A 24,445-nucleotide genomic window follows, 5' to 3' on the forward strand; every position below is an offset into this window, starting at 1 on the left:
AGATTCCAGAAGTCTTCAGAGCAATTTCCATTCAATTGGAGATCCAAGCCTGGGGACTTGGGCGTTCTTTTCTTTTTCTTTCTTTTTTTTATTCCAGCTTTTTATTTACAAGTTATATGCATGGGTAATTTTTCAGCATTGACCCTTGTAAAACCTTCTGTTCCAACCTTTCCCCTCCTTCCCCCCTCCCCCCTCCCTCGGATGGCAGGTAACAATACCTGTTAAATATGTTAACGTATATGTTAAATACAATATATACATGTCCATACAGCTATTTTGCTGCACAAGAAAAATCAGACTTAGAAATAAGGTAAAAATAACCTGAGAAGGAAAACAAAAATGCAAATGGACAAAAACAGAGGGATTGGAAATGCTATGTAGTAATTCACACTCATTTCCCAGAGTTCTTTCACTGGGTGTAGCTGGTTCTCTTCATTATTGAACAAATGGAACTGATTACGAGCCACATTTTGGCTTTCTTTTCAACCTGAAATTCCTGCCTCAAGATTCCCTATTAAAGGGCAATTTTAAACTCACTTCTTTGCAGAATGTCCAAAACCTGCCAGGACTTCTGCCCGATGTAGAGAGACCGTCTTCTCAGCAAAAAACCTTTCGTTAGTTCTCTGCCAGGACTTTGCCACTGAAGAAGTCAGTCTTTCCGGCAAAGCTGGCTTCTCATCCAACAATAAACTTTGCTTTTTGCCACCTTGTGATTTCAGGTTTGTGAATTCTTTCATGAAGGACCTGCACCGACCAGAAGGGGATTCCCTCAACTCTCTGACTGCTACTAGAACCCCATCAAAGATCTGTGGATTTCACCTTCCTAACAACTCTCCCATAAGCCCCTTCTCTCCTCTAAACATCCCTCTAAAACAGGTTACCTTTAACACCTTAACCCTGGACTACTGAATAGTTAGGGGGGTGGGATGGGGAGAGAAATCTGGGGAAAAGGTGATCTCCATACAGCCAACAACGATTTTCAGAGAATACTGCTGATGCAATGGTCTGTGACCTGTTTTCCCAGATTTCAGCAGAGGGTGGGGCCCTAGTAACCAAATACTCCATCACAGAGTTTAATTGCTCTCTAATTGGTCCCTGTGTCTGGGTTTATCTCTTGGACAAGTTCCAAATATTTGTATATGTAAGGGAACTAAAAAAAAAGATTCATTGCAAAGTGTCATAGAAATGAGAACCATCAGTGTTACGTAGGAGGATGTATTTCTGAGAAGGGACTGTGAAACTTGACTATCAAGGCTGGCAAGAATGTCATTCCTAGAGAGACCGTCAGGTAGAAAGGCAGCTTCAAGAGTAGGGCAGGATCCAAACAAGAAGGGAATTTGATATGTAGAATACCAAAGTTGGGAAGGACCTTAGAACACAGTGTCACATCTGGAAGGAACCTTAGAATGTCAGCTTGGCAAGACCTGGGCTCTTTAGCCATCTTGTTTAAAAAAGAAAAAAAAAAATGAAATAAATTCTTCAATCATGTTTCTTGAAATAGGTTTTTATTTCAAGAAAACCCTGGAGAGGGTGATGAGATTTCCTGAGCCTGTCAGGAACATACAAAAGGATCTAGTATCCAGATTCATCAAAATCTGTGCTGCTTATGGGAACTTGGTTCCTCTGAGCCAAGCCAGCTGCCTGCTGATACATTTGACTGGCAGTGTACCAAACCTGCATTAATGCACCCAAAGGCAGGTTCATTGCAAGAAGATTTGTTTTGTCATGAAGTCCTTTTTGCAAGCATAAGGCAGATCTCCCTGAAAAAGACATTGACACTTTACTCTTAGGTCCCAACTCATCTTTGTCTCCCTCCCACAAGTGCTGGGGATTCTAGTTCCGGTGGCTGAGCCTAAGATGAGACATTCCCAACTTCCACCCTCAACCCCAGGCAATCCCCTAGCACCATCCCTGGCCCTCCGGAACTAAGGCCCGACTAATTTCGGGAGCTCCTCCTCATCTTGAAAGTATTTCTAAATGAGATATGACAACTCACCTTATAGAAATGACACACGGTATTTAAGAGGTCAGCTGGATTCTCTAAGTGATACTGCTCAAAAAAAAATATGAAAAGGACAAAAGTAAAGAATAAAAGTTAAATGCATAAGCTTGAAGACCTGGGAAACTAACCCTAACTATAACTTGAGAATATTGGGGTGCAGGGATCCCAAAATACATTGGTATTCTGGACCAGTATCAAGGTTGTCCAAAAGGCATTGGAAGTTTAGATAATTCCTAAGTCAAAAGGCAAACTTTTGTTATAATTGTAATGCCATTTAAAATGGATTAAAATCCAAGAGAACGATATAGCAATGCACAAGGAGCAAAAAGATAAATTTATAGGGAAAATTGTTATAGGTCGAATTGTAAAATAACAGAACAAAGAACAGAACACGTTAAGTGACATCATGGGATTGGGGTTCACATGATTGGTGAGAAGTTTGGTAATGGAGGCTAACAACGATCTCTGTTCTTTCATTAACCTAAGAAGTGCTCATTGTTTGAATCCTAGGGTGAGATGGCAGCCTAGACTTTGGGGTGAAGAATTAGACATCCTTGACAGATAACTTTGTGGAATAAAGATATCAGGTCCAGCTTCCTTTCTTTCACACATTCTCCAAGGCCATTCCACATCACTTCCAATGCGTACATTCCTAAGGTGGCCATATCATTTCCAAGGCCAGGTGGCCTGGGGTTTCCTGAAAAGTATTGGGATCTTGACTGTTGGAGTTTCTACTACATCCAGAAAACTGAGTAGAATGATCAGTCATAAATGGAGACTCCATGTAGAAGAACTTACTCAAAGCCACATGGCCAGTGAATGCTAGAATGGGCAAGATCAGCAGCAGACAATGGACATTTGGAGTCAGGGAACCAGGCTGACACCTGAGCTGTGTTCCTTACTACCTGGGGACTAGGGCACCTCACTTGACCTCTGTAAAAGAACTCATCTGGAAAATGAGACTAGATAAAAACAGTTCCCCCTTCAAGCCCAGTTTCCTCTGAACTATCCCGTGAGAGAGTTCAGGTCAAGTGAAGCACAGAAAGATCAGGTGGCTAGCCTGGGTCACAGAATGAGGAGTTCAAATAAGCTCCAGATCCAGACTCTCTGCACACCACAGCTCCGGCTCCTCACATTCACCTCCACCTTTTCTCCCTCCATTCTCTGGGCAATGCTAGGCACCCACAAGACCCTGAGAAGAACAAATTTTGATCTGGCCAGGAAGAATTGTGATTCCCTCCTTAGAGGGAGATTTATAGTGGGAGGTGGGTGGTGGGAAGAGTGGCCCAGGGGAAATGGCTGGGCCAAGTTAACAGAAAGCAGCAGGTAAGGGAGGGATGGGTTGCAGCTCTTACTTCATCAACCAGAATCCACGGCGTATATGTATGTTGGGGGGAAAGATGATCTGTCATCATGGCATTTTGATGCATCAGCTCATTGCCTTGAGGTCCCTTTGCACATTCCATGATATCATCCACAGTAACCTCAGGGTCATAGATCTTCAGACACTGTGCAAAGAGATGAAGGAAGAATCTGAGCCCAATAGCATTGCCCCACCATTCTTCTTTCCCCAGAGCCACCGGGCCAACCTTATCTCCTCAACTGTCACTGAGGCATTGGGGGAAGGGAGGAGAAACAACCCAAAGAGTCTTTGCTCTGAAAAGGGGATGAATCTTGACCATTGGGTCTCTCCTTCTCCTCTCTCAGCAGTTATTAGAGGGGGTTTGAACCTTTAAATCTCTTGCCTTTACTCTAGCCTATAGCTGGAGTGGAATTTCAGCTCCCAAATAAGAGAGCACCAGGGGAAGCTAAACCAGGACTGCCTTACTCCTTTCTCCAGCCTTCTCTGGCTCCAAATCTCTGAAATGTGCTGACTATCTCTGAAATTCAGTAAGAACTGACCTTCCCTGAGCTAAGTCCTTGCTCTGGGGAAAAATGTATATGTAGAAGGTGGGGAATTGCCCAGCAATTCAGAAAGGGAATTAGGAAGACAATGGTCTGTCCACCAGCTTCTGCAGTTTCAGAAAGCTCATGGGACTTGGGCATTATTCTCTGACTCTGACTAGTGTGGGACTCTGAGCAAAATTTGTTATCCTAAGAGTAAGAAAAGAGTCTCTTAGTTCTAGAGGACTGAGGATGAAGAAAAATGTTGCCTGCCTCTTAACTGAGAGAGGAATGCACTCAGGAGGCAGAAAGAGAAAAAATATTTTTGGGACAAGGTCAACGAAGAAATTTCTTTTGCTTAACTATGTATATTTGGTCCAGGGTTCTTGTTTTTCTTGTATTTCCCAACTTGGGCAAGAGGGGACCAAAGTTCTGAGACACAGAGAATAAATTTCTGTTCATTGAAAAGATGATTCACAAAGAGATGCCCATCAAAAGGGAAATGGCTAAACCAGCTGTGTTATATAATTGTAATGAAATATTATTGTGCTATAAGAAATAACAAGCAAGATGATTTCTGAAAAACCTGGAAAGACTTACATGAACTGATGGATATTGAAGTGAACAGAACCAGGAGAACATTGCACACAATAACAGCAATATTGCTCAATGAAAAAATGTGAATGACTTAACTATTCTCAGCAATACAGTGATCCCAGACAATCACAAAGGACTATCCAGCTCCAGAGAAAGAACTGATATTGTTTGAATACAATCTGAAGCATGCTATTTTTCACTTTCTTTTTTTTCTTTTTGAGTCTTTATGCACAAAATGACTAATATGGAAACTTTTTACATAATTGAACATGTTCAACCTATATGTGATTGTCTGCCATCTCAAAGAGAGGAGAAGACATAGAAGGGAAGAAGTATAGTATTTGAACTCAAAATTGTAAATACAAATTTTTAAAGATGATTCAATTTTAAAAATAGCATGACAACAGAAATTTCCACAATGCCCCTTTCTGAGATGTTGTGAACAACAATCTTTGTCAATGCTAGAGAAACAGAAATTTTTATTACCTTTTCTTTTAGTCCCCATAATTTTTATCTGTTTCATGAGTTGCTATAGGAAAATGCCAACGAAGGGACTGGCTTATAGATTGTCTTTGTATTCCCCAGTGCCTAGTCAATGCTATGGACGTAGCTGCCACTCAGTAGATGATGGGCGACTTGAGTTCATCCCTGTCATCAAAGAATGCTTTTCTTTTTAATACCAGAAGGTATTAAATAACATGTAAATACTATAAATTTATTCTACTCTGGGTGAAGGATGACTCAGCAGAGCTGAGACTGGGTTCTGGTGTGTGTAAGTTAGAGTGTGTGTGGACAAGTCACCAAACTTCCTGAAAAAAAGTTTTTCTTCTTTCTAAGACTAAGCCACAGGCATTTCCATACCACGATGAAAAAGCTTCCAACAGGAACAAATGCATGTGGCTCAAAGGAGCATGGGAGATACACGGTGGGCAGATAAAGGCTGTAGCCTTCACACAGACCAGTCAGACTAGGACTGTTGCAAGAGAAGCAGACATGAGATCGACAAAGGTGTCACTCACATAACAAGAGTATGGGATAAAGATGGAGAGTATGAGTGTAGCACTAGTAGCTGTGACCTTTGCAAAGTCTTTGGGCCTCTAGGGAGAAGCCATCCAAGGACATGGACAAGGACCCCATGGGATGAGAAGACACAGGAGGACCTCCTCCTCTCTGCCCAGTCAGCAGAGGGAACACCTACAAGATGAATCCATCAAAATTCTTGAGTCACCTTTTGCCTGCACCAGTCTCAATCAACAAGCATATGTTAAGCAATTGCCAGGTGCCAAGCACTGTGCTAAGCAGTGGAGACAGAATGAAAGGCAGAGACATGGCCACTGCTTCAAGGAACACATCCCATTTTCAGGGACTATTTCACTGCCTTCCAAATTCATCTCCTGAAGTCTTGCCACCTTTGGGTCCCTAAGCAACACAGACACTTTCAGAGGGACTGTGACTGACGTGACATTCACTGGAGGAAGCATATGGAGGAAATTGGAGCTAATTTTACTTTCCAGGAAAACCCTTGATTATCATGGTTGGTAAGGAAAGTGTCTCCCCACCTAAGACAACAGAACACCCGGCCTCACAGAAGGTGGGGCACCTAGGAAGGCTGGCCCCCAAGAATGAGTCCTTTGCTTTCAGACGTTAGGACTGAGTAATTAGGACTCTATGGGGATTTCCTGTGCTCCGTTATTGTCTCTAATAGCAGTGACTATAATTACACTACCCTCCTCACAAGAACAGTCATGAGAGAAACATTTTAGAAACTGTGATAACTATAGAAGTCTATTATTCTTAATATGATTTTAATGCCTTCCGTCACTTCTTTCACTTCATCTTTTAGTAATATCTCCTACTGGTCTCGGCATTTGCTGTATCTGTGATTTTTATCTGATCATAATAAACACCTTTTCACTAATCCTACTTTACTGATGAAGAAATCAAGACAAAAAACAAAAAACAAAAAACCAGCAGTTACTTTTCCAAGGTCATAAAGCCAACCTGCACAAGCTCTAACGTCCTTTAGTGATACTGGGATAATAAAAGTTCTACCCTCTGTCCAGCTACAATCCCAGGTCAGAAAAAAGACTAGGACAGGAAGAGATCTCCTTTCTTCCTTTCTCTTTCCTGTCTGCTCCCACTAGGCAGGGACTTACCGGCTCCAATGAGGTCTCTGGATTTGCAGCTGACATCATACAGTTGACCACAGCAAAGGCATTAGGAAATTCTTTCCCAAGGAGGTACAGCACACAGGTCTGTAGGAACAGAGACTAAGTCTGAGGGACTATAAAGGAGAATCCCCTTTCCCTGGGATGCTACTCCACACCCTCCTCCATCTAATGCACCAGTGGGGCAAAAGGATGTCCGCAGGTTAAGTGGACTGCCCTGTCACACACCCCCATGAAAGGTTTGGGACAGCAGGGCCCTTACCTGAACCATGTTGAGTGCACACTCCAGCTCTCCATGTTGGCAGGTAAACTCCCAGGTCCCATTCACATTTTTTTCCTGAAAAACACACCCCAGAAATGAAGGGAAGGCAGAAGACTCTTGACAACCTCCCCACCCCTGCCACCTACTCCCACTCTCCCCTCAGCCCATGCCCAAACTTGACCACTCACCTCAGCATTGCCATAAGGGACGAGGGTGACATTCATGACATCATCGCCCAGAATTAGCCAGGTCGGGAAGAGCATCATTACCAGGAAGGAACGGCAGGCAGGGCACAGTGCCTCATAGAAGAGTTTCACAGAGACAGGACGGGCATCTGAAGATCTCCATAGGGCAGAACATTCCTTGGCTGTCTGCAGGATGGACAGGTCAGGGCACATTAGTAATGGAAAGATGAGTGCAGTCAGTGTGACAGGTTCCTTTCTCCCTACTCCCTCCCCACCATTTATGCAACAGGGAGATCCCAAGAGCCAACAGACACCGAGTCTTCTCGCATTGTCTGGAATCTTGCCGAATCTGATCAGATCATCTCCTGCAGCCTCTTCTCTCTCCAATCCATTCTCCACATGACTGCCAAAGTCATTTTCCTATCCTCAGGAAGTTTCTTTGGTTCTCTTCTGCAGTTAGGAGAGAATCCAAACTCCTTTCTTTGGCACTGAATACCCATCAGCCTCTCTTTCACACAGTACTTCCTATCCCTCGTTCTACACTTCAGCCCACTGCTGCTCCTAGAACATGAGACCCCACGTCCCACCTCCAGGTCCCGGCACAGTCTGCCCATGGCACATTCTCCCTCCTGACTTCTGTCTTGAAACCCCTAGCTTCTTTTAGGGTGCAGCTCAGGGCCACCTTCTTCAAGAGACATCTGTGTTAATGTCATCCTCCCTCCTCCCATCACTGTATTCTAGTTATTCATATAGACATATATACACAGCTATTTTATATGTTTATATATATATATATGTATGTATGTATGCACATGCATACTATAGCTACTCCCTATCTGTCCTACATGCAAAGATATCCACAAAGTCAGGAAGTCCTGGATTCAAGCCCTGTCTTAAGGCACTTGAGCACTTAGTCTCAGTGCTAGACACTCTAAAAATGTAAGTTCTAGAGAAAGGGCCAACTTTCTCTGGCAGAGGGAGACCGCTCACTGGAGACTTTCCTGTCCCAATGCAGTCAAACAATCCAGTCCCATTCTCCTTTATCCTACATTGACTTGTGTGAGTGGCCAAGTTCTCTCCCCTGATAGAATGGCAGCTCCTTCACGGAGCTGGCTCTTCATGGGGAGAGACCTATCTACCTTATGCATTTTAGACCCAGCCCTAGCAATATCTGGTACATGCTAGGCACTTAATACTGATTGGCTGATGTTCTGGTCAAAAGGAAGTCTTTGGTCTGTTTCCTAATCTGCAAAATCAGGGCACTGGGACCGATAATCTCTAGGATCCTTCCCGACACAAGTATCCTACCCATCAGAATTTCGTACCCTGTCACCTTATTCATAGAAGCTTACAATCCTCTTCCAGCTCAATTTATTTATTTTTAATAGTATTTTTCCCCAAATAAATGTATACATAGTTTTCAACATTCATTTTGGTAAGACTTTGGTGTTCCAAATTCTTTTCAACATTTCCATATTTGTCAGCAGCTCAATGTTCTAAGAGCTCTCTCAGCTCTCCCAGTCTTCCTGATAAAGAAGGTCCTTTATGGCCACTGTCTAGGAACAACTTCCTACTTTTCTTTCCCCCCTCTCCCCATCTTCTGAAACCACTGAGGAATCAGTGTCAGGTTAGTCACCATGTGGTTATCATGGGATTTCTGAGCAAATCCTGACCTACTCAACTAGGGGAGCACCTTTGACTTCCCCTCAATACTTTTCACCTCCTCCTCCTCTTGCTCCCCTTCTTCCTCTTCCTCCTCCGACTCTTTCCCAGCCCTCCTTCCAGCTTCCAACTCCCCAGGAGGGGACCTAGAAAGACCCTGGGTAGCCCAATGACTCGCGGCAGAGACTAGCGGGAGAGGGAGTTCGGAGCCCCAAAGGGGCAGGCAAATATTTCAAGAGCACACCCACCCACCCGCAAATCCAAACCTACATTAAGACCTCTTAAGTGGTCAGGCAAAGCAGTAGGGAAAAATGGTTTGGGGGCCCCTGGGAACCCCAGGAAGCCCCACCCACCCCAGGGTACCCGTAGCTTTGGGGGAAAGGGCTTTGCTCTCCTGCGTCTTTGTCCAGGTCCCCGCTTCTATGCTCCTGGACGCTGCTCTCTCCGCCCCGCCAGGCCCCCCAGGGAGCTGTCTGCCCGCCTGGTACTCAGGGCCCTCGGTCCTGTTCCCTTTGTGCCCGTTTCTGACTCTGGCGGGTAGATCTGGCTGCCTGCGAGCTCGCTCGGGGTCCGGCGCACTCCGAGGACGGGGAAGGGCCAGATGTTCCACCCGCCCGCCTCGGAACGAGTCCCGCCTGCCTGCCTGAGCCCCGCCAGGTGCCTGCCTGGCTTCCGGGGACGGGGAGAGCGCTCAGGATCTGACCCCATTTCCCTGGCCCGGCCCCGGTCCCGATCCCGGCCGAGGTTCGGCCGGTGGTTCTGCGCCGACCCAGTACCTCGCAGATTCGGGAATTTTCCCAGGAGGAGCACCAATTGTAGACGGGCTGGGTACAGACAGGCTTTGTGTGGTGGGATTTTCGGTGGAGGTAGGGGTGACGGAGGCTCCCGGGCACTCTGGGCACCAGGAGCAGGAGCAGCAGCAGAGGTGCCAAAGGAACCCAAGCCTTCATGCTTGGGTGAACGGAGTTGCCTGAGCCGAGAACCGAACGTTGACTAGCTGGTTGTGCAGGGAGCTTGAAAGTCCCAGCCTTTAATCTCCTTCCCCAACGGGGTACGGACCGCCCCCCCTCCGTCCCCGCCTCCGTCCCCGCCTCCGTGCTGCTCTGGGCACTGGGGCGAGGAGAACGTGGGGGCCCCACGGTCCCTTCACTTCTGATCCCCTGCCAGCTGGTCCCAGCAGTCAGGGATGCTCCAGTACGGTGGCGGCCTGGAAGGTGGGGAGAGAAGCAGGGCTGGGACAAGTGCTCCCCAAGGCTCCTTTTGAGACCTCTCCTTCTTTAACCCTGGGACCCTTCCCTTCCAGTCTCCAGTTTCCTCCTCTGAAAAAAAAAAAGCTGAAGGCGAGGGGATCGGTATTCCACTTTCGCTTTCCCTTGATTAGGGAATCCTGAAATTCGTGTCCCAGAGTCTTTCCCAAAGGGCCCCTTGGGAAGATTTCTCTGAACAAAGAGAAACGAGCAGAACCAGGAGATCATTGTATACAGTAACCACAATGTTGTAACCAGAACCAAAGGTGACAGACTGAGCTCCAATACAAAGTCCACAATAATCTCAGAGAAAGCATCTTGTGAAAAATGCTGTCCACTTACAGAGGGAAAACTGGTGAACTCTGACTGCAGCCTGAAGCAAAAGTTGGGGCTGGGGCAGGGAGGAGGAAGAGGGTGGAATGATCTTTTCTTTCTTTCTTTCTTTGGTGTTATGGAAATATGTTTTGCATCTTTCTAACTGCATAATGGGTATCATAGTGCTTCCCTTCTCAATGGCTGGGACAGGGACGCAAAGGAGGAAGAGAATTTGGAACTCAAAAGCATAAATGTTAAAAAACCAAAAAAGAAATTTGAGAAAAGGACTTTTGGCATGGAATTGAGCTGGATCACCTAGCAATGGCAAAGATCCTCACTGACTTTCCCTCACCCTGGGCTACCTTCCAAAAAGCAACAATGAGGAGTGTCTATGGTTGGAGTGGGAGAAGCTGGGAGTTGAGGACATTTAACAAAAAGTCTGTCTGGCCCCCATTTGGAATCTGTGTGGAACATTTTAGGATCCTTTCTGTACTCCTGTAACTTCGCCCCAAATTTGGGGACATTAAGGCAGGTTAGGGGAGGGACTTTGGAAAGAAAAGAATCTGGATGGATTTTGTTTCCTGGAAGCTCTTTATCCCCTTTATGTCATACAGACTAAGTCAGAGAAATGAAGAAATATGGGGAAGGGAATCCCAACAACTGGGCTGAGGATTATCAGTCATGGTGATCCTATAAGGTCACAAAAGTGAGTGTTGGAAGGGACCTTAAGGACATAGAAAGTCAGAGCAGGAAGCCACATTGAAACAGACACGTGGAATTTTAGAGCTGGAGAGAAGGAAAGAAACATACATTGAATACTTCCTGTCAATTCTGGAAAACACCCTGGAAATATGTCAAGAAGGCTTTATAGCCCTCTGTGCATACCCTTTGGTCCAGCAGTATCACTATTAGGTCTGTTACCCTCCCCCAAAGAGCAAAGGAAAAGGAAAAGGACCCATATGTAGAAAATGACTTCTAGCAGCTCTTTTTGGCATGCTCATCAGTTGGGGAATGGGGATCAAGTTGTGCCATATGGTTGTGATGAAATGCTATTGTGCTATAAGAAATGATAAACAGGATGTTTTCAGAAAAACCAGGAACAACTTCCATGAACTGACGCAGAGAGAAGTAAGGAGAACAGTACCTTCCATATTGCGGTGATGACCAACTGAGAAAGACATGGCTACTTGGATCAATACACTGATATTAAGACAATTCCAAGGGCCCCATGATGTGAAATGCTATTCATTCCAAGGCAATACTAATAAACTGTGGATAGAAAATGCCATCTGTGCCCAGAAAAAGAACTATGGAGATTGAATGTAAGTCAACACATGTTCTGTTCACTTTTTTTCTGTTTTTTTTTCTCTCATAGTTTTTCACCTTTGTTCTGATTTTCCTCTCCCAACATAATTTTTTAAAGAAATGTGTATTTTAAAAGTTAATATTAATTTGCCCAATACTCATGTATAACCAGAAAAAAATAAATTTAAATAAAGCAAAGAAAAATAGAAAAATGCTATTTGTTCCAAAACCATAACTGGTAAATGCTGAGTACAACTGAAGTATAACTTTCTTTCTTTTTTCTTTTTGGTCACTTTTCTTTTTTTTTTTTTTTTTCTTATTTTTGCTGATATGGCTAATATGGAAATCAATGTTTTGCTAGCTTTCACGTGTATAATTGGAATTATATTTCCTTCCTTTTCAGTGAGTCCAGGAGAAGTGAGCTAGAGGGAAAGAATCTGGAACTCAAAATTTCTAAGAAAAGGATGTTTAAAAACAAATGATTAATTAAAAAAAAAAAAGAAAAAGCAACAAAACAATTCATGTCAGCACAACACTGAGACTTTACCAACATTATCCTTCTGACAATCCTGGTAGATAGGTGCTGTCATATCTCCATTTGACAGTTGAGGAAACTAGAGTGAACCTCAGACCCAAGAAGGAGAGCTAAAAATGTAGGCTCTGAAAAAAATAAAATTCTAGAACTGGGAAGGGCCTTTAGAAGACAGAGTACCAAAGATAAAAGAGTAAAAGGTCCCTCTGCTGGCCTGCCCTCTCCCACTCTGCATCCTCAGCTCTCCAGGGTAAATTATCCACTACCTGTCACCCTTCCCTCCCACTCTACATCCAGCAGGTCAGCTTGGAAGGGGGCCTAGTGCCTACAGTGGAGGAGGGCAGGGGCTGATCCTAGCTCCTTATCTCAGTCCCAGGAGGAGAGAGGGGTGACTGAAGGAGGGAGAGGGATCAGGGAAGCTCTTGTCCGTCTTCCAAAAACACCAACCTGGGTTCTGGCTTGGTCTTCCCTCCCCAAACACACACTGAGAGGGACTGTGCTGCCCATAGGGGAAAACACTTTGGATGTGTCAACAAAGAACCTGCGTTTGAATCTCTGTTCTGCTTCTTGCTGCCTATGTGTTCCTGGACCTTTGAGTCCCCTTATCCTCCCTGACATTCCCAAAGCCTGAGCTTAGGCCACTGGACTGGACTAGATAATATCTAGTGTCCCTTGCAATTTCCAACCCATGACCCTTAGATCTCATGACTCAAGCTCAGTCCCCTCAATCTCTGTTCATGTAAGTCTTTTCAGGTTTTTCTGAAATTAGCCTGCGCATCATTTCTTTTTTCTTTTTTCTTTTTTTGCTTCAATAGCATTTTATTTTTCCAAATACATGTAAAGATAGTTTCCAACATTCATTTCTGTAAAATTTTGTGTTCCAAATTTTTCTCCCTCCCTCCCTTCTCCTCTCTCTCCAATATAGCAACCAATCTGATCTAGGTTAAACATATATAATCCTTTTAAGTATATTTCCATATCTGTCATGTTGTATAAGAATAAAACAGAACAAAACAGTGGAAAAAGGAAAGAAAACAAAACAACAAGCAAAAAGTGAAAATACAATGCTTCGATCCATATTCATTCTCCATTCTCTCTCTGAACATAGATGGCATTTTCCATCTCACATCTATTCTAGGTATGGGAGAAGGGAGGTGGCAGATAGAATGCTGTGTCCAGGAGAACAACTGGGCCATTTGGCTGAACCACCAAGCCGACCCCAATTGAGTACCACCCTCAGACTTTCCCCTATTTAAAGACAGGTGCCTGTGATGGCTCCATTCCTGAGGTTGAAGCTGCTCCCCCATTCTGTCCCCATGGATTTCTATATTCCACCCCACCCAAGATTTCACAAGGGTCAGAAAGGCAAACTACTCTCTGCCCACAAAAGCCACTCTTCACTTCCCTTTTCTACTAAGAAGGGAGCAGGCCCTGGATTTATTTTGGGGGCTGCTTGAGGAAGCTCCTGCCCCCTGGGCTATCAACCATGCATTTCCAGGAGGGCTGACCGGGCCTCTGAGGAGGGCAGGGCTCAGATTGGCCAGGCCCCTGTGGGTCATATGTCAACCTGAGTTCTGAGAGAATAGATCACCTCTGGGGCCTGGGGATTCCCAGGTCTATTCTCTACCTAGCCACCCTATCCTCTATTCCCCATCAGCCCCTCCTCCACCAACCAAGGGACTTTTGAATCTCCTATGAAGTGCTTTCCAAAATACACTGGGGGAGGAGGAAAAAGAAGGAAAAGGGACTTCTTGGAGTCTGAGGGACACTGAGGGACTTACAAAAAAAGGGGACTTAGTTACAAGCTTTAGATATACTGAAACTAATCCCAGGGGGGAAGCTTTTTCACTTGGGGAGACCCAAAAGCCCTGGAAGGTTCTGCTCATCTCCTCAGCTCCAGAAGCCTGTTTTTCTCTCAGATATCTGAGCTCTGGGGACTTAGAGGGCTAGGGCTTTCTTCTTCCATAGAACCTCTTCCTTCCGATCGCCCCCTTCCTCACTGACCCCAACTCCTGCTCCCCACGGAGGGAATCACTCAAGTTCTTATTCTCTGTTCCATTTTTTTCTCTCCCTGCCCTTGGGTCATCCCATCCTTCCCATAAGTTGCACTTTCACCTTTCCTTTAAATGCATGTGACTCTTCTAGCTTTGCGACCTTTGCCTCAGCTGCCTTATCCCTAAGGAGGTGATCTCTTCTTCTCTGGTTTTCTTATCTGGAATACCCCTTTACCTCTTTGGCCCCTATCTCCCCATGTCAGTTCTCTCTTGCACGTCCAGGAAAACCATCCTTTATTCCTTTCCCAGGCCCACCAGCCTGGCTAACATCCTTCTCTCCCCTTCCCTTTTTAGCTCCTTCATAGACTCTTCCCACCCCCACCCCGTTGGAAGGTCCATGAGGGCAGAAAATGTCACCTTAATAGATTCCTCTTACTAGAATGGAAATTCTTGTCTTTCTTTTCCACTAATATTTGGAGCCCCAGTGCCGAAAACCCTGCCTGGCACATAGGAAGCCTTGAGAAAGGCTGCTTCTTGTTATTAATCCCAGTTATCTGTGCTCGTGTCTGTTGCCTTTGAGTTAGAAGGAAAAAACTTTTTTTTAAACTTTGAAAGAATCAATGAAAAAGCATTTGCATCTTCTCCAGGAAGGAGCATAATATGGTGGAAGGAGATCAGGAAGAAGTGACCCATGCTGGCTGGGATCTGGACCACCCTCTCAGGGCCTCAAACAGTCCTTTGAGTAGCAGAGCAGGTGCCAAATTGCACTGGGAGAGAGAGAGAGAGAGAGAGAGAGAGAGAGAGAGAGAGAGAGAGAGAGAGAGAGAGAGAAAGTCTCCAGCTGAATGAAATCACGGATCCTGCCCCAATCCTTATCTTCCCCAGCGCTAGGTCCAAGCTGGGGCTCTTTGAAGGCCTCTGAATCTTTGCCCAGAGCGTGTCCCACACCAGGAAAGCTCTCCCTCCTCCTTTCCACCTCCTGGCTTCCTTCAAGGCCTACCCCAAACCTTCCCTTCTACAGGAAGCCAAACCCTCCTGATGCCAGTGCCTTCCCTCTGCTGATCAGCTCCACTTTATCCCCTCCAAAAGTCATCATTTTTTCCTGTCATCCCATCACCAATTTGAGAGGTGGAGGGGGTACCTCGAGGTCAACTAGGACTGGATTTTCCAGAGTTCTTTGCCTGTTGTCTCCTCCACAGCCTGTGAGAAAGCTGACTGCAGGACTGTCCCGTGCCTTGCTTTGTATGGCCCAGTGCTTAGCATAATCCTGGCACCCACAAAGTCCTTCAGAAATGTTTATGGAAGCAACAGCGTGTGAAGATCCACCAAGATGGACTTAACTCTTCTCAGCAAATTGGTGATCCAAGATAACTCCAAAGGACTCATGCTGGAAAAGGTATCACTCCAGAGAAAAAACTGAATGTTTGAATGCAGATTGAAGATTTTACTCCTTTTTTTCCTTTTATTCTTTTTCTTATTTCACAATGTGACTAATATACAAATATATTTTGCATGATTGTACATCTTTAATCTATATCAATTGCTTACAGTCTTAGTGTGGGGAGAGGGAAGAGAGAACATTTGGAACTAAAAAATTTTATTTGAAAAATTAATGTTAATGAAAACTATCTTTATATGTAAATGGGAAAAAATAAAATACGATTTTTAAAAATGCTTGTTGACTTTACTTGACTCCCAGAACTCTCTCTGTAGCCCAGGCTTCTCCTGGGAACTCCTGCCAGGTGTACTGCTGAACACCTTCCTGGCTATCTGAACCCCAGTGTCCCACCAGCACCCCAAACCCAGCCTTTGCAAACCCACAGCCACCATCTTCCATCAAGACCTGCTCTTCCTCCCAACTTCCCTCTTCAGCCTTTCTTCTCCCCCAAGAAGAGTTTAAAAACTGAGGTTCTTGCCCTGATTTTGAGGGATGATCTTGGAAATTCACTTCTCCTAGGCCTGAGTTTCCACCTCTACAGAGCAAGAGGCATTGGTTTAGATGGAGGCCCTTTTCAGCAGTATCATCTTGTGACACACCATCAAAACATCTAACCACGTGGTGGTTTCTAATGCCTTTCACACCCCTGATAAGAGGCTATTTAGTCTTTTGGATAAGCCTTTCCCAAAGGGGAACCCACTGCCTCTTGAGGTGCTTCATTATAATTTCTGCACTGCTCAGTTTCTGAGGAATTCTTTATTTTCTCACAAGAGAACAAAATTCCTCAGTATATTCTCTCTCTGCATTTTCTATCTCTTAGTCCCAATTCTAAGAGAAAGAATTCTAAGCAAATTAAATAGGTCCAAGCAGATCCAATAGAATCTTATAACAACTATAGCTAGCATTGTTTAATTCTCACCAGACAAGACCTACCCTTCAGTATCTTGGTTTCCCTCCTCTGGTTGCTCTGTGGTTCCTTAATGTCCTTTCTTAATAATATTTTTCCCCCAATTACATGTAACTACAGTTTTTAACATTCATTTTTGTAAGATCCTGAGCTCCAAAGTTTTCTCCCTTTTTTCCTTCCTTCCCTCCCCGCTCCCCAAGATATCAAGCAATCTGATATGGTCTATACATGCACAATCATGTTAAACATATTTCCACAGTTTTGTTGTGAAAGAAGATTCAGAAGAAAAGGGGAAATCCATGAGAATGAAAAAGCTAAAAAAAAAAAAAAAAAAAAAAAAAAAAAGGGAAATACAAGGAGAAAGAAAAAACAACCATAACGCAAAAAAGTATCTACAGACTATAGTTCTTTTCTGAGTGCAATCAGCATATCAACACATCCAATTAATGTGCTTTCAATACATGTTATCAGTTTGGGGACTAGCTGGACAAACTGTCCTATTATGTATACCGCAACATAATATTATAATGGCAAGGTCCTTATCTCGTTAGGATTTGTTATCATGAAGAATTCAGAAAAACTTAGGAAGAAGCATATGATGGGATACAGAGCAAAGCATTTTATTTAATAATAATAAATAATAAAGTATTTACCCACAAGAAGTTAAAGGGAAACGGCTTTGGAATACTGCGGACCTCTTCTCAGGAGAGTGACCAAACCTAACAGGAAACCCCGTTTCCCAGCTCTGAGTTTGAAGGAAGCAGATGGCCAGGTGGAGCATGGGGCATTCATTTCTACTCATGGCAGTATTTTGACTAGTGTACTTGATCATGCTTATTTGTGATAAGGGGGGTTCTGATGAGTATGGAAAGAGTGGGGAGGAGTCTTTGGGAGGTATCATTAACAGGAAAAAAAAAAAAGAATAGAGCAGTAAGGTTTGAAACTTTCAAAAAATGATCCCCAGAGTAAGACAATAGTCTGATTTTGGTTAGGGTCCACATATTGTTTGTCCCATGACATCAGGGAGGGGATGCCGTGGACTTGCAAGTGAATTGGATGTATGTGGTGGTGGTGGTGGGGGAAGCTGTGCAAGGTCACCTGCCTGACTTTGCTCTCCAGAGTCATCTGGGTCCAGTGATATAGATCAGGAGTCCATCAACATCGATTGTACCCTGGGGTAGAGTTGACCTATTTGGCGAGATCAGACCTAACTGATCAATCTATAATCATTTTTTGGACTCCACTAAACTCTGCCTTGACCATTATGCAGACCTAGTCACTTACATTGCTCAACATTGTTCTGCCCAAGGACTCAAACACAAAGTAATATGGCTGTGGGAAAGGCAGTACTAGACTAGATTATCCTAGACTCCAAATCCCTGTGATTCGGTCATGAATTGTAAGGGAGAATGTCCACTCCTTGGCTAGCCCCCCCCACACCCTTCATGCTCATTCCTGTTGACTCCAACTCTCCTTGTCCTTATTCCACTTCATCCATTTTCCATTTTGCCCCCATTCCATCAGTAACAAACATCCTTTCAAATTTCCTCTCATGCGTCTTCGTTTCTTGGCAAAAATGGAAATCTGCATTCCCTCAAAAGAGATTCATCTCTGGGCATCCTCTCCAGCTCTGCATGGACCTCTGCTCAAGCCTTCTCCTTTCCTTCTGCCCTCAGAGTGGTCCAGCGGGAGGAGAAAGCATACTCTGGCACATATCCATCAACTTCTGCTTCTGAGTTTCCTAATTTGTCCCCTGATAGAGATCTTGGAGACCATTTTCAACTGCTACCACCTCTCATACTACCTGTCTCATTCTTTCTTCTTTCTTTTTTTAAAGATTATTTTATTTCACAAAATATTTCCCAATTACATGTAAACAATTAAACAATAGGGACAGCTAGATGTTACAGTGAAGTCAGGAGGACCTGAATTCAAATCCAACCTCAGACACTTAATATTTCCTATATATGTGACCCTGGGTAAGTCACTTAATTGCCTCAGGGGAAAAAAAAGGAACAATAATTTTTAAAAATGGAGTTCCAAATTCTTTCCCTTCCTCCTACCCATCTCCCTTCCTTCTTCCCCCTTTTTTTTGAGGAATTCCCTACTTGGTTCATAGTCTTCCTCCACACCCTAATCCAGGCCCCCATTCTTAGGTCATTTAATTTACAAGGTGACATCCCTTTAAACATCCTTGCTTCCTAGCTTGAGATCCCCAGCTCTCTCTCTCTCATGACCTTCTCCCTTACTGCATCTCAGGTTCACACAAAGATGGCCACACCCTTGAGCTCATTTTCACCCATTAGTGTTTCTCCTTCATAATCTCAGAATATAAGCTTCTGCCTTCCCACTCTCCCCATGCCTCCTTCCTCCTAAACTAATCTTTGCTGTCCCCGTAACTTTCAGTACCTCAGCACATTCTCTCCCTACTTTCCCAGGATGGCTGCCATCCTAGCTCTGACTTTATTTCCCTCCCTTACAAAATCCTGACCCTATGGTTACCAGCTTGGCTTTTACCCTCTCTTTTATCCTTGATTCCTTTGCCTAACAATTCCAGTTGCTACTCATCCCTTTCCAAATCCCGACTCTGGATTAATTCACCATCTGCCTTCTGGGCGCAGGAAGGTGACACAGCAGATAGAGTGCCTGGCATGGAGTCAGGAAGACTCACCTCCTTGAGTTGAAATCTGGCTTCAGCAATTTATTAACTGTGAGACTCTGGGCAAGTCATTTAACCACATCTGCCTCAGTTTCCTCATCTGCAAAATGAGCTAGAGAAGGAAATGGCAAACCACTCCAGTGTCTTTGCTAAGAAAACCCTAAATGTGGTCAGGGAGAGTTGGATAGGATGAACAATGGCCGAATAAATAACAAAAATAATTGAATAAAAATGACTGCTCCAACACAAGTGCTTCTGAATGCCGATGGAAGAAATCACACTACTGCACTGAACAGGTCCCCTGCAAAATCTTGTCCTATAATCTCCACCACAACCTCCCTATGGCAGCCCTCATCCTTTTAGTCCTTCCTAATTTCTCCTCCCCACTTCCCTCAGCATCTGTTCCAAGTCATCTATACCACATCCTTCCTTTCAGCAGCAGCTGTGCATCCCAAGCTACTTCTCTCCCATTTTACCCTTCAAATCCTTGAATCAAACCCTCCAACTCTCTCCTCCTTTGCTCCAATCTGGAAGAGGTTGGTTTTGCTGGCAAATGCCAAACTCTTTGCTTGGGCCCTTGAGAGAACATTCTCATTGACCCTTTTTTTTTCTTCTATTAATAGGCGATCTGAACTTCATGAAACTTAGGAGGAAATTAGGTTTATTACAAGAGAAATGAACATGTACTTCCCCTTTTCTATGTAGCGAATTTATGGTCCTTGATCACATCCCTTCCGACTCCCTTGGGAGCTTGCTCCTTAAACATGTCTAGATTTCTCCATCCTCCCAAAAAACCCCACTAAAACCTACCAAATTTTCCCCAGATCCCCTCCAGCCACCGTGTCTCCTTTTTCATAGCCTTCTCCGAGAATAATCTATGTGCCTTTTTCTCATCCCCTATAGTCCAGCATCTGACCATCCCATTCAAATGAAAACTCCTCTCTGAGGTACCAATAACCCGATTCAACAACTTACTAGCTGTGAGACCCTGGACAAGTCATTTAGCCACATGTGCCTTAGTTTCCTCATCTGTAAAACGAGCTGGAGAAGGAAATAGCAAATTGCTCCAGTATCTTTGCAAAGAGAACCTAAATGTGGTCAGGGAGAGACCCTGATGGTCTTTCCTCAATAATCACCATCCTTCTGGACCCCTCTACAGCACTTCCTGCTCTGGTCCAACCTCTCCTCCCAGGATTTTTGTGACATTCTTCTCCCCTAGATACTTTTCACTCCTTGTTGTTTAGATTATCATCCTAGTCCTGCCCCTTTGTGTATCTCAAGGATCTCTTCTTTCTATAGCTATTGCCCTTTTGGCCCCATCAGATCCCACGAATTCACAGTTCCTTTCATGCAGGCGACTCCTAGATCTCCACATTCAGCCTTAGTCTCTTTCCTAAGCTGCAGCCCTCTCACTATCCTGAGAAGTCAGGGACGGCATGACCACCTGTGTTCTAAAACAAAAGAAAGCGGGAGATGTAGAGGGCTGAAACTATTGGGTTGATGCACTGAGGTCAGGACTGGTGAGCGCTTAAGGCTAACTACTGACTGGACTATATTGTGTGGGCATATGCTTGGAAAATGGTCCTTTCCACCATCCGTACTGGCTCAATGATTGGTGTATAGAGGATTGTAGGAAGGACTAGGGGGTGAAGTAAAACGAGCAAGGGACACACTCTTGGTGGTAGATGAGGGAGAAGGCAATTGGGGAGAATCTGCTTCCATCCTGTTCAATCCTGTGTCTAAGACCAAGAATAAAGGTTAAGGACTTTTGCTTATCCTGACTCCAGCTGATTCTGGGGTGTCCTGGGTGCTAGCGCGGTTGTTACACAGCCCCATATGATTGATTGCCTACTGGACATTTCCAATCTCTTATCCCACAGACATCTCTTGTTGGTGTTTTTGTTCTTTAAAATAATAAGAATGGTTCTCTCTGTTTGGTTCCAAGAGCTCTTGCAGCTTTGTCCTTGACTTCTGCCTCTGCTTTCTTCAGCCTCCAGCCAGCATCAAGGTGGAAGATGCAATGAATCTCTCTTGCCTCGGAGAGAGGGCTTGTGGGCTTCCTCCCAGAGTGCTCCTCTCCGACCCCTGGGAATGTTCCCAAGTAACTCTCTTGAAGATCTAAGAGCTTCCTCTATATATATGATCTCCCAAAGGTTAACTCCTCCTTCTGGAGGCAGGGCTTAAGAGAGGTGTGAATTCAGATATCTCTTTGTAAACCCTGAAATCTCCCAAACATGTGAACTTCAATGAGTACTTAAATATTTCTTGCTTCTATTAGCTCTCTAAAGGTGTGAACACAAGCATCATTTCTATCAGTTGTACTTAGTACCTTGTTGCAAGTTCTGGCCCAAAATATCTCCTTCTAAGATCAAATCAATCATATTGAACCATGCTAAATTAGATAATTATTGTTTCTATCAACTCTAATGACTTAACAGTTTGTAAAGATTCCAACAATCTCAAACTTGACATAACTGAACTCATTCTCTTTCCCTTTTCTATGGTTAACTTCCCACTTTCTGTTGCAAACACCACCACCTTTCTGGTCATCCAAGTTCATCACCCTCAGCTCTTCTCTCCACCACATATTCACCAGCTGCCAAGTCTTGCCAATTTTATTTCCAGACTTTTGCATCTGTCACCCACATAGAGCTCAGTCCCCTTCCACTTCCAATCTGGAACAATGCAAAACCCTAACCAATCTCCTAGTCTCCATTCTCCACTCCATTTTCTACACAACTCCAAACTGTTATTCCTTTTTTTTTTTTTTTAATTTTTTAAAAATTTAATAACCTTTTATTTACAGGTTATATGTATGGGTAACTTTACAGCATTAACAATTGCCAAACCTCTTGTTCCAATTTTTCACCTCTTACCCCCCCACCCCCTCCCCCAGATGGCAGGATAACCAGTAGATGTTAAATATATTAAAATATAAATTAGATACACAATAAGTATACATGACCAAACCGTTATTTTGCTGTACAAAAAGAATCAGACTCTGAAATATTGTACAATTAGCTTGTGAAGGAAATCAAAAATGCAGGTGGGCATAAATATAGGGATTGGGAATTCAATGTAATGGTTTTTAGCGATCACCCAGAGTTCTTTCTCTGGGCGTAGCTGGTTCAGTTCATTACTGCTCCATTGGAAATGATTTGGTTGATCTCATTGCTGAAGATGGCCAGGTCCATCAGAACTGGTCATCATATAGTATTGTTGTTGAAGTATATAATGATCTCCTGGTCCTGCTCATTTCACTCAGCATCACAAACTGTTATTCCTAAAGCATCCTTCCTTTCCCTTCAAAAAGCTCTAATGGTTCCCTTTTCCTTCTGGGATAAAATATAAAGACCTCTGTTGGGCTTTTAAGGTCTTACATAACCTGGTCCCTACTAACTTTTTCTCACACCTAATTCCCACAAGCTCTATGACCCAATGGCATGGGCCTCCTCCATTTTCTCCCCCTACGCTCCTGTCTCTCTACTGTGGCTATCCTTCCTTCTTAAAACTTTCTTCATTTCCTCCTCCTGTCATCCCCACCTAAAATCCTACCTTCTACCCCAAACTTTTCCCAATTCCCTTGAATTCTGGGGCCTTTCCTCCAATGATCATCTCCATTTTAGCCAATCCAAGATTGTAATTATTTGTATGTTGTCTCTTTCCTTAGAATTTGTGTGGGTAGTAGCAGTGACTGGGATCTAGTAGGTGTTTAATAAATGGTATTGATTGAATGACTTGAAAAACCTTTCCCGTGGCAAAGGACCCACATGTGCAGACATGTTTGTAGTAACTCTTTTTGTAGTGGCAAAGAACTGGAAACTGAGTGGATGTCCATCTGTTGGGGAATGGCTGACTGGAATGGATTGGAGATTGAATGTGCATTGAAAAATAGTATTTTTATTCTTTTTGCTTATTTTTTTCCTTTCTCATGTTTTTTCCCCTTTTGCTCTGCTTTTTCTTGCACAACATGGCAAATATGGAAATAAATTTAAAGGAATAATATATCAGATTATTTGCTGCCTTGGGAAGGGGGAAAGTTGAGAGAAAAAGAAAAATTTGGATCACGGTCTTATAAAATTAATTAATTTAATTAAATTAAAATTATTAATTTAAAATTAAATTAAATTAATTGATTTAATTAAATTAATTTAACTATCTTCACATGTATTTAGAAAAATAAAATGATATTGAAAATAAAATTTAAAATACTCTTCCCATCTAGTTCCATTATATCTTTCCAGGGTTACTATATATTAGTCTCTTCCACATGCTTCATGCTACCATTTTAGTGTTTGGCTTGCCATATGGAATATTTTATGCCTTTACCAGGCATCTGCTCCCCCACTTCTGCATCTTTGATCCCAAGTGTACTTCAAAGCCCAGCTCAGGAACCACCTTCTCCAGGAAGCTTATCCTGTTTCCCTCTGTTGTTAGTCCTTCCTTTCCACCAAAGAGTTACCTTCTACATGGCTTCCAGTAAAATTTTCCACACTTAAGTCATTTTGCTCCAAAAAAACACAACCTCCTTGAAAAAGAGTACAGCAGGCTCCCCACTTCCCCAGACCTGGAGACCAGAGAGACCCCCCTTTCCTGAAGCCCAAGATCCCCGTGGTACTTTTTGGCTGGATTCTTCTAGATCCAGCAGTCCCCTGATATTTCATCTCCTAAGACCCTAGTGAGCCAGGATGGATGTTGTCATGAGGCGTTCCTCAGCATCACATGGAGCAGAGCTGGAAGCCAGAGCTCTGGAACACAGGCTTCGTTGGGAATGTCCAGCTTCTCGTCCTGAGGGATCGTCTCAAGCTCGGCTGGGCTGGCAGCAGGAATATGCTCAGTAAGATAGAGCAGAGTGAACCGGGGGTTTTAGAGAACCAGCTCCTCTGCATCTGAATGCTGCCTTTCCCAGTTATCTGTGACTTGCCTGTGTTTCTACCTTCCCCGAGTACAAAAAGAAGCGATTGACTTAGAAAGGAAACTCCTAGAGCTCTCGGCTGCCCTGCAGTCTATGACTGAGGACTCTCTTTGGCCAGCATTTTATAGATGAGGACTAAGTCCAGAGGAGCCAGAGCCAGCAGCATAGTGTCAGGATTCGAATCCAGGCTCCCAGGTTCTCATACTCAGCCCCTTTCCTGGGGCTTCTGCAGGTGGATGGCTTCAGGAGCAGCCCCCCCAGAGCCTACAGCACCATTAATGTGTACTTTTTTATTTCTGATCTCAAAGTACCATCAAGAACCAGCTTCCCACTATCATCCAGCTCTCAGACCCCGACAAATGGCTTCTTGGAA

At 44.0% G+C, this 24,445-nt stretch overlaps 1 protein-coding gene across 1 annotated transcript; it reads right to left on the reverse strand.

Annotated features, from left to right (window-relative positions):
- Nucleotides 1–1,492: 1,492 nt before the first annotated feature.
- On the reverse strand, nucleotides 1,493–9,793 carry IFI30 (IFI30 lysosomal thiol reductase). The gene is made up of 7 exons (XM_012542163.3): nucleotides 9,537–9,793; nucleotides 7,102–7,284; nucleotides 6,914–6,988; nucleotides 6,640–6,738; nucleotides 3,358–3,510; nucleotides 1,997–2,050; nucleotides 1,493–1,760 (listed from the first exon to the last, which is right to left on the reverse strand). Exons 1-7 carry the CDS (start codon nucleotides 9,708–9,710, stop codon nucleotides 1,701–1,703), a joined length of 798 nt encoding a protein of 265 aa, XP_012397617.1. The 5' UTR covers nucleotides 9,711–9,793; the 3' UTR covers nucleotides 1,493–1,700.
- Between the last annotated feature and the right edge of the window lie 14,652 nt (nucleotides 9,794–24,445).

Source organism: Sarcophilus harrisii, chromosome 1 (assembly GCF_902635505.1).
Source record: "Sarcophilus harrisii chromosome 1, mSarHar1.11, whole genome shotgun sequence".
NCBI classification, from domain to species: Eukaryota; Metazoa; Chordata; class Mammalia; order Dasyuromorphia; family Dasyuridae; genus Sarcophilus; species Sarcophilus harrisii.

Excerpts from the sequence above, each read along its gene's own strand:
- IFI30 (XM_012542163.3), bottom strand. The coding sequence starts at position 9,710 with ATGAAGGCTTGGGTTCCTTTGGCACCTCTGCTGCTGCTCCTGCTCCTG. Across the intron at positions 7,285-9,536 it reads AAAATTCCCGAATCTGCGAG|ACAGCCAAGGAATGTTCTGC; the intron begins GTACTGGGTCGG and ends TCCATCCTGCAG. Across the intron at positions 6,739-6,913 it reads GTGCACTCAACATGGTTCAG|ACCTGTGTGCTGTACCTCCT; the intron begins GTAAGGGCCCTG and ends CTGTTCCTACAG.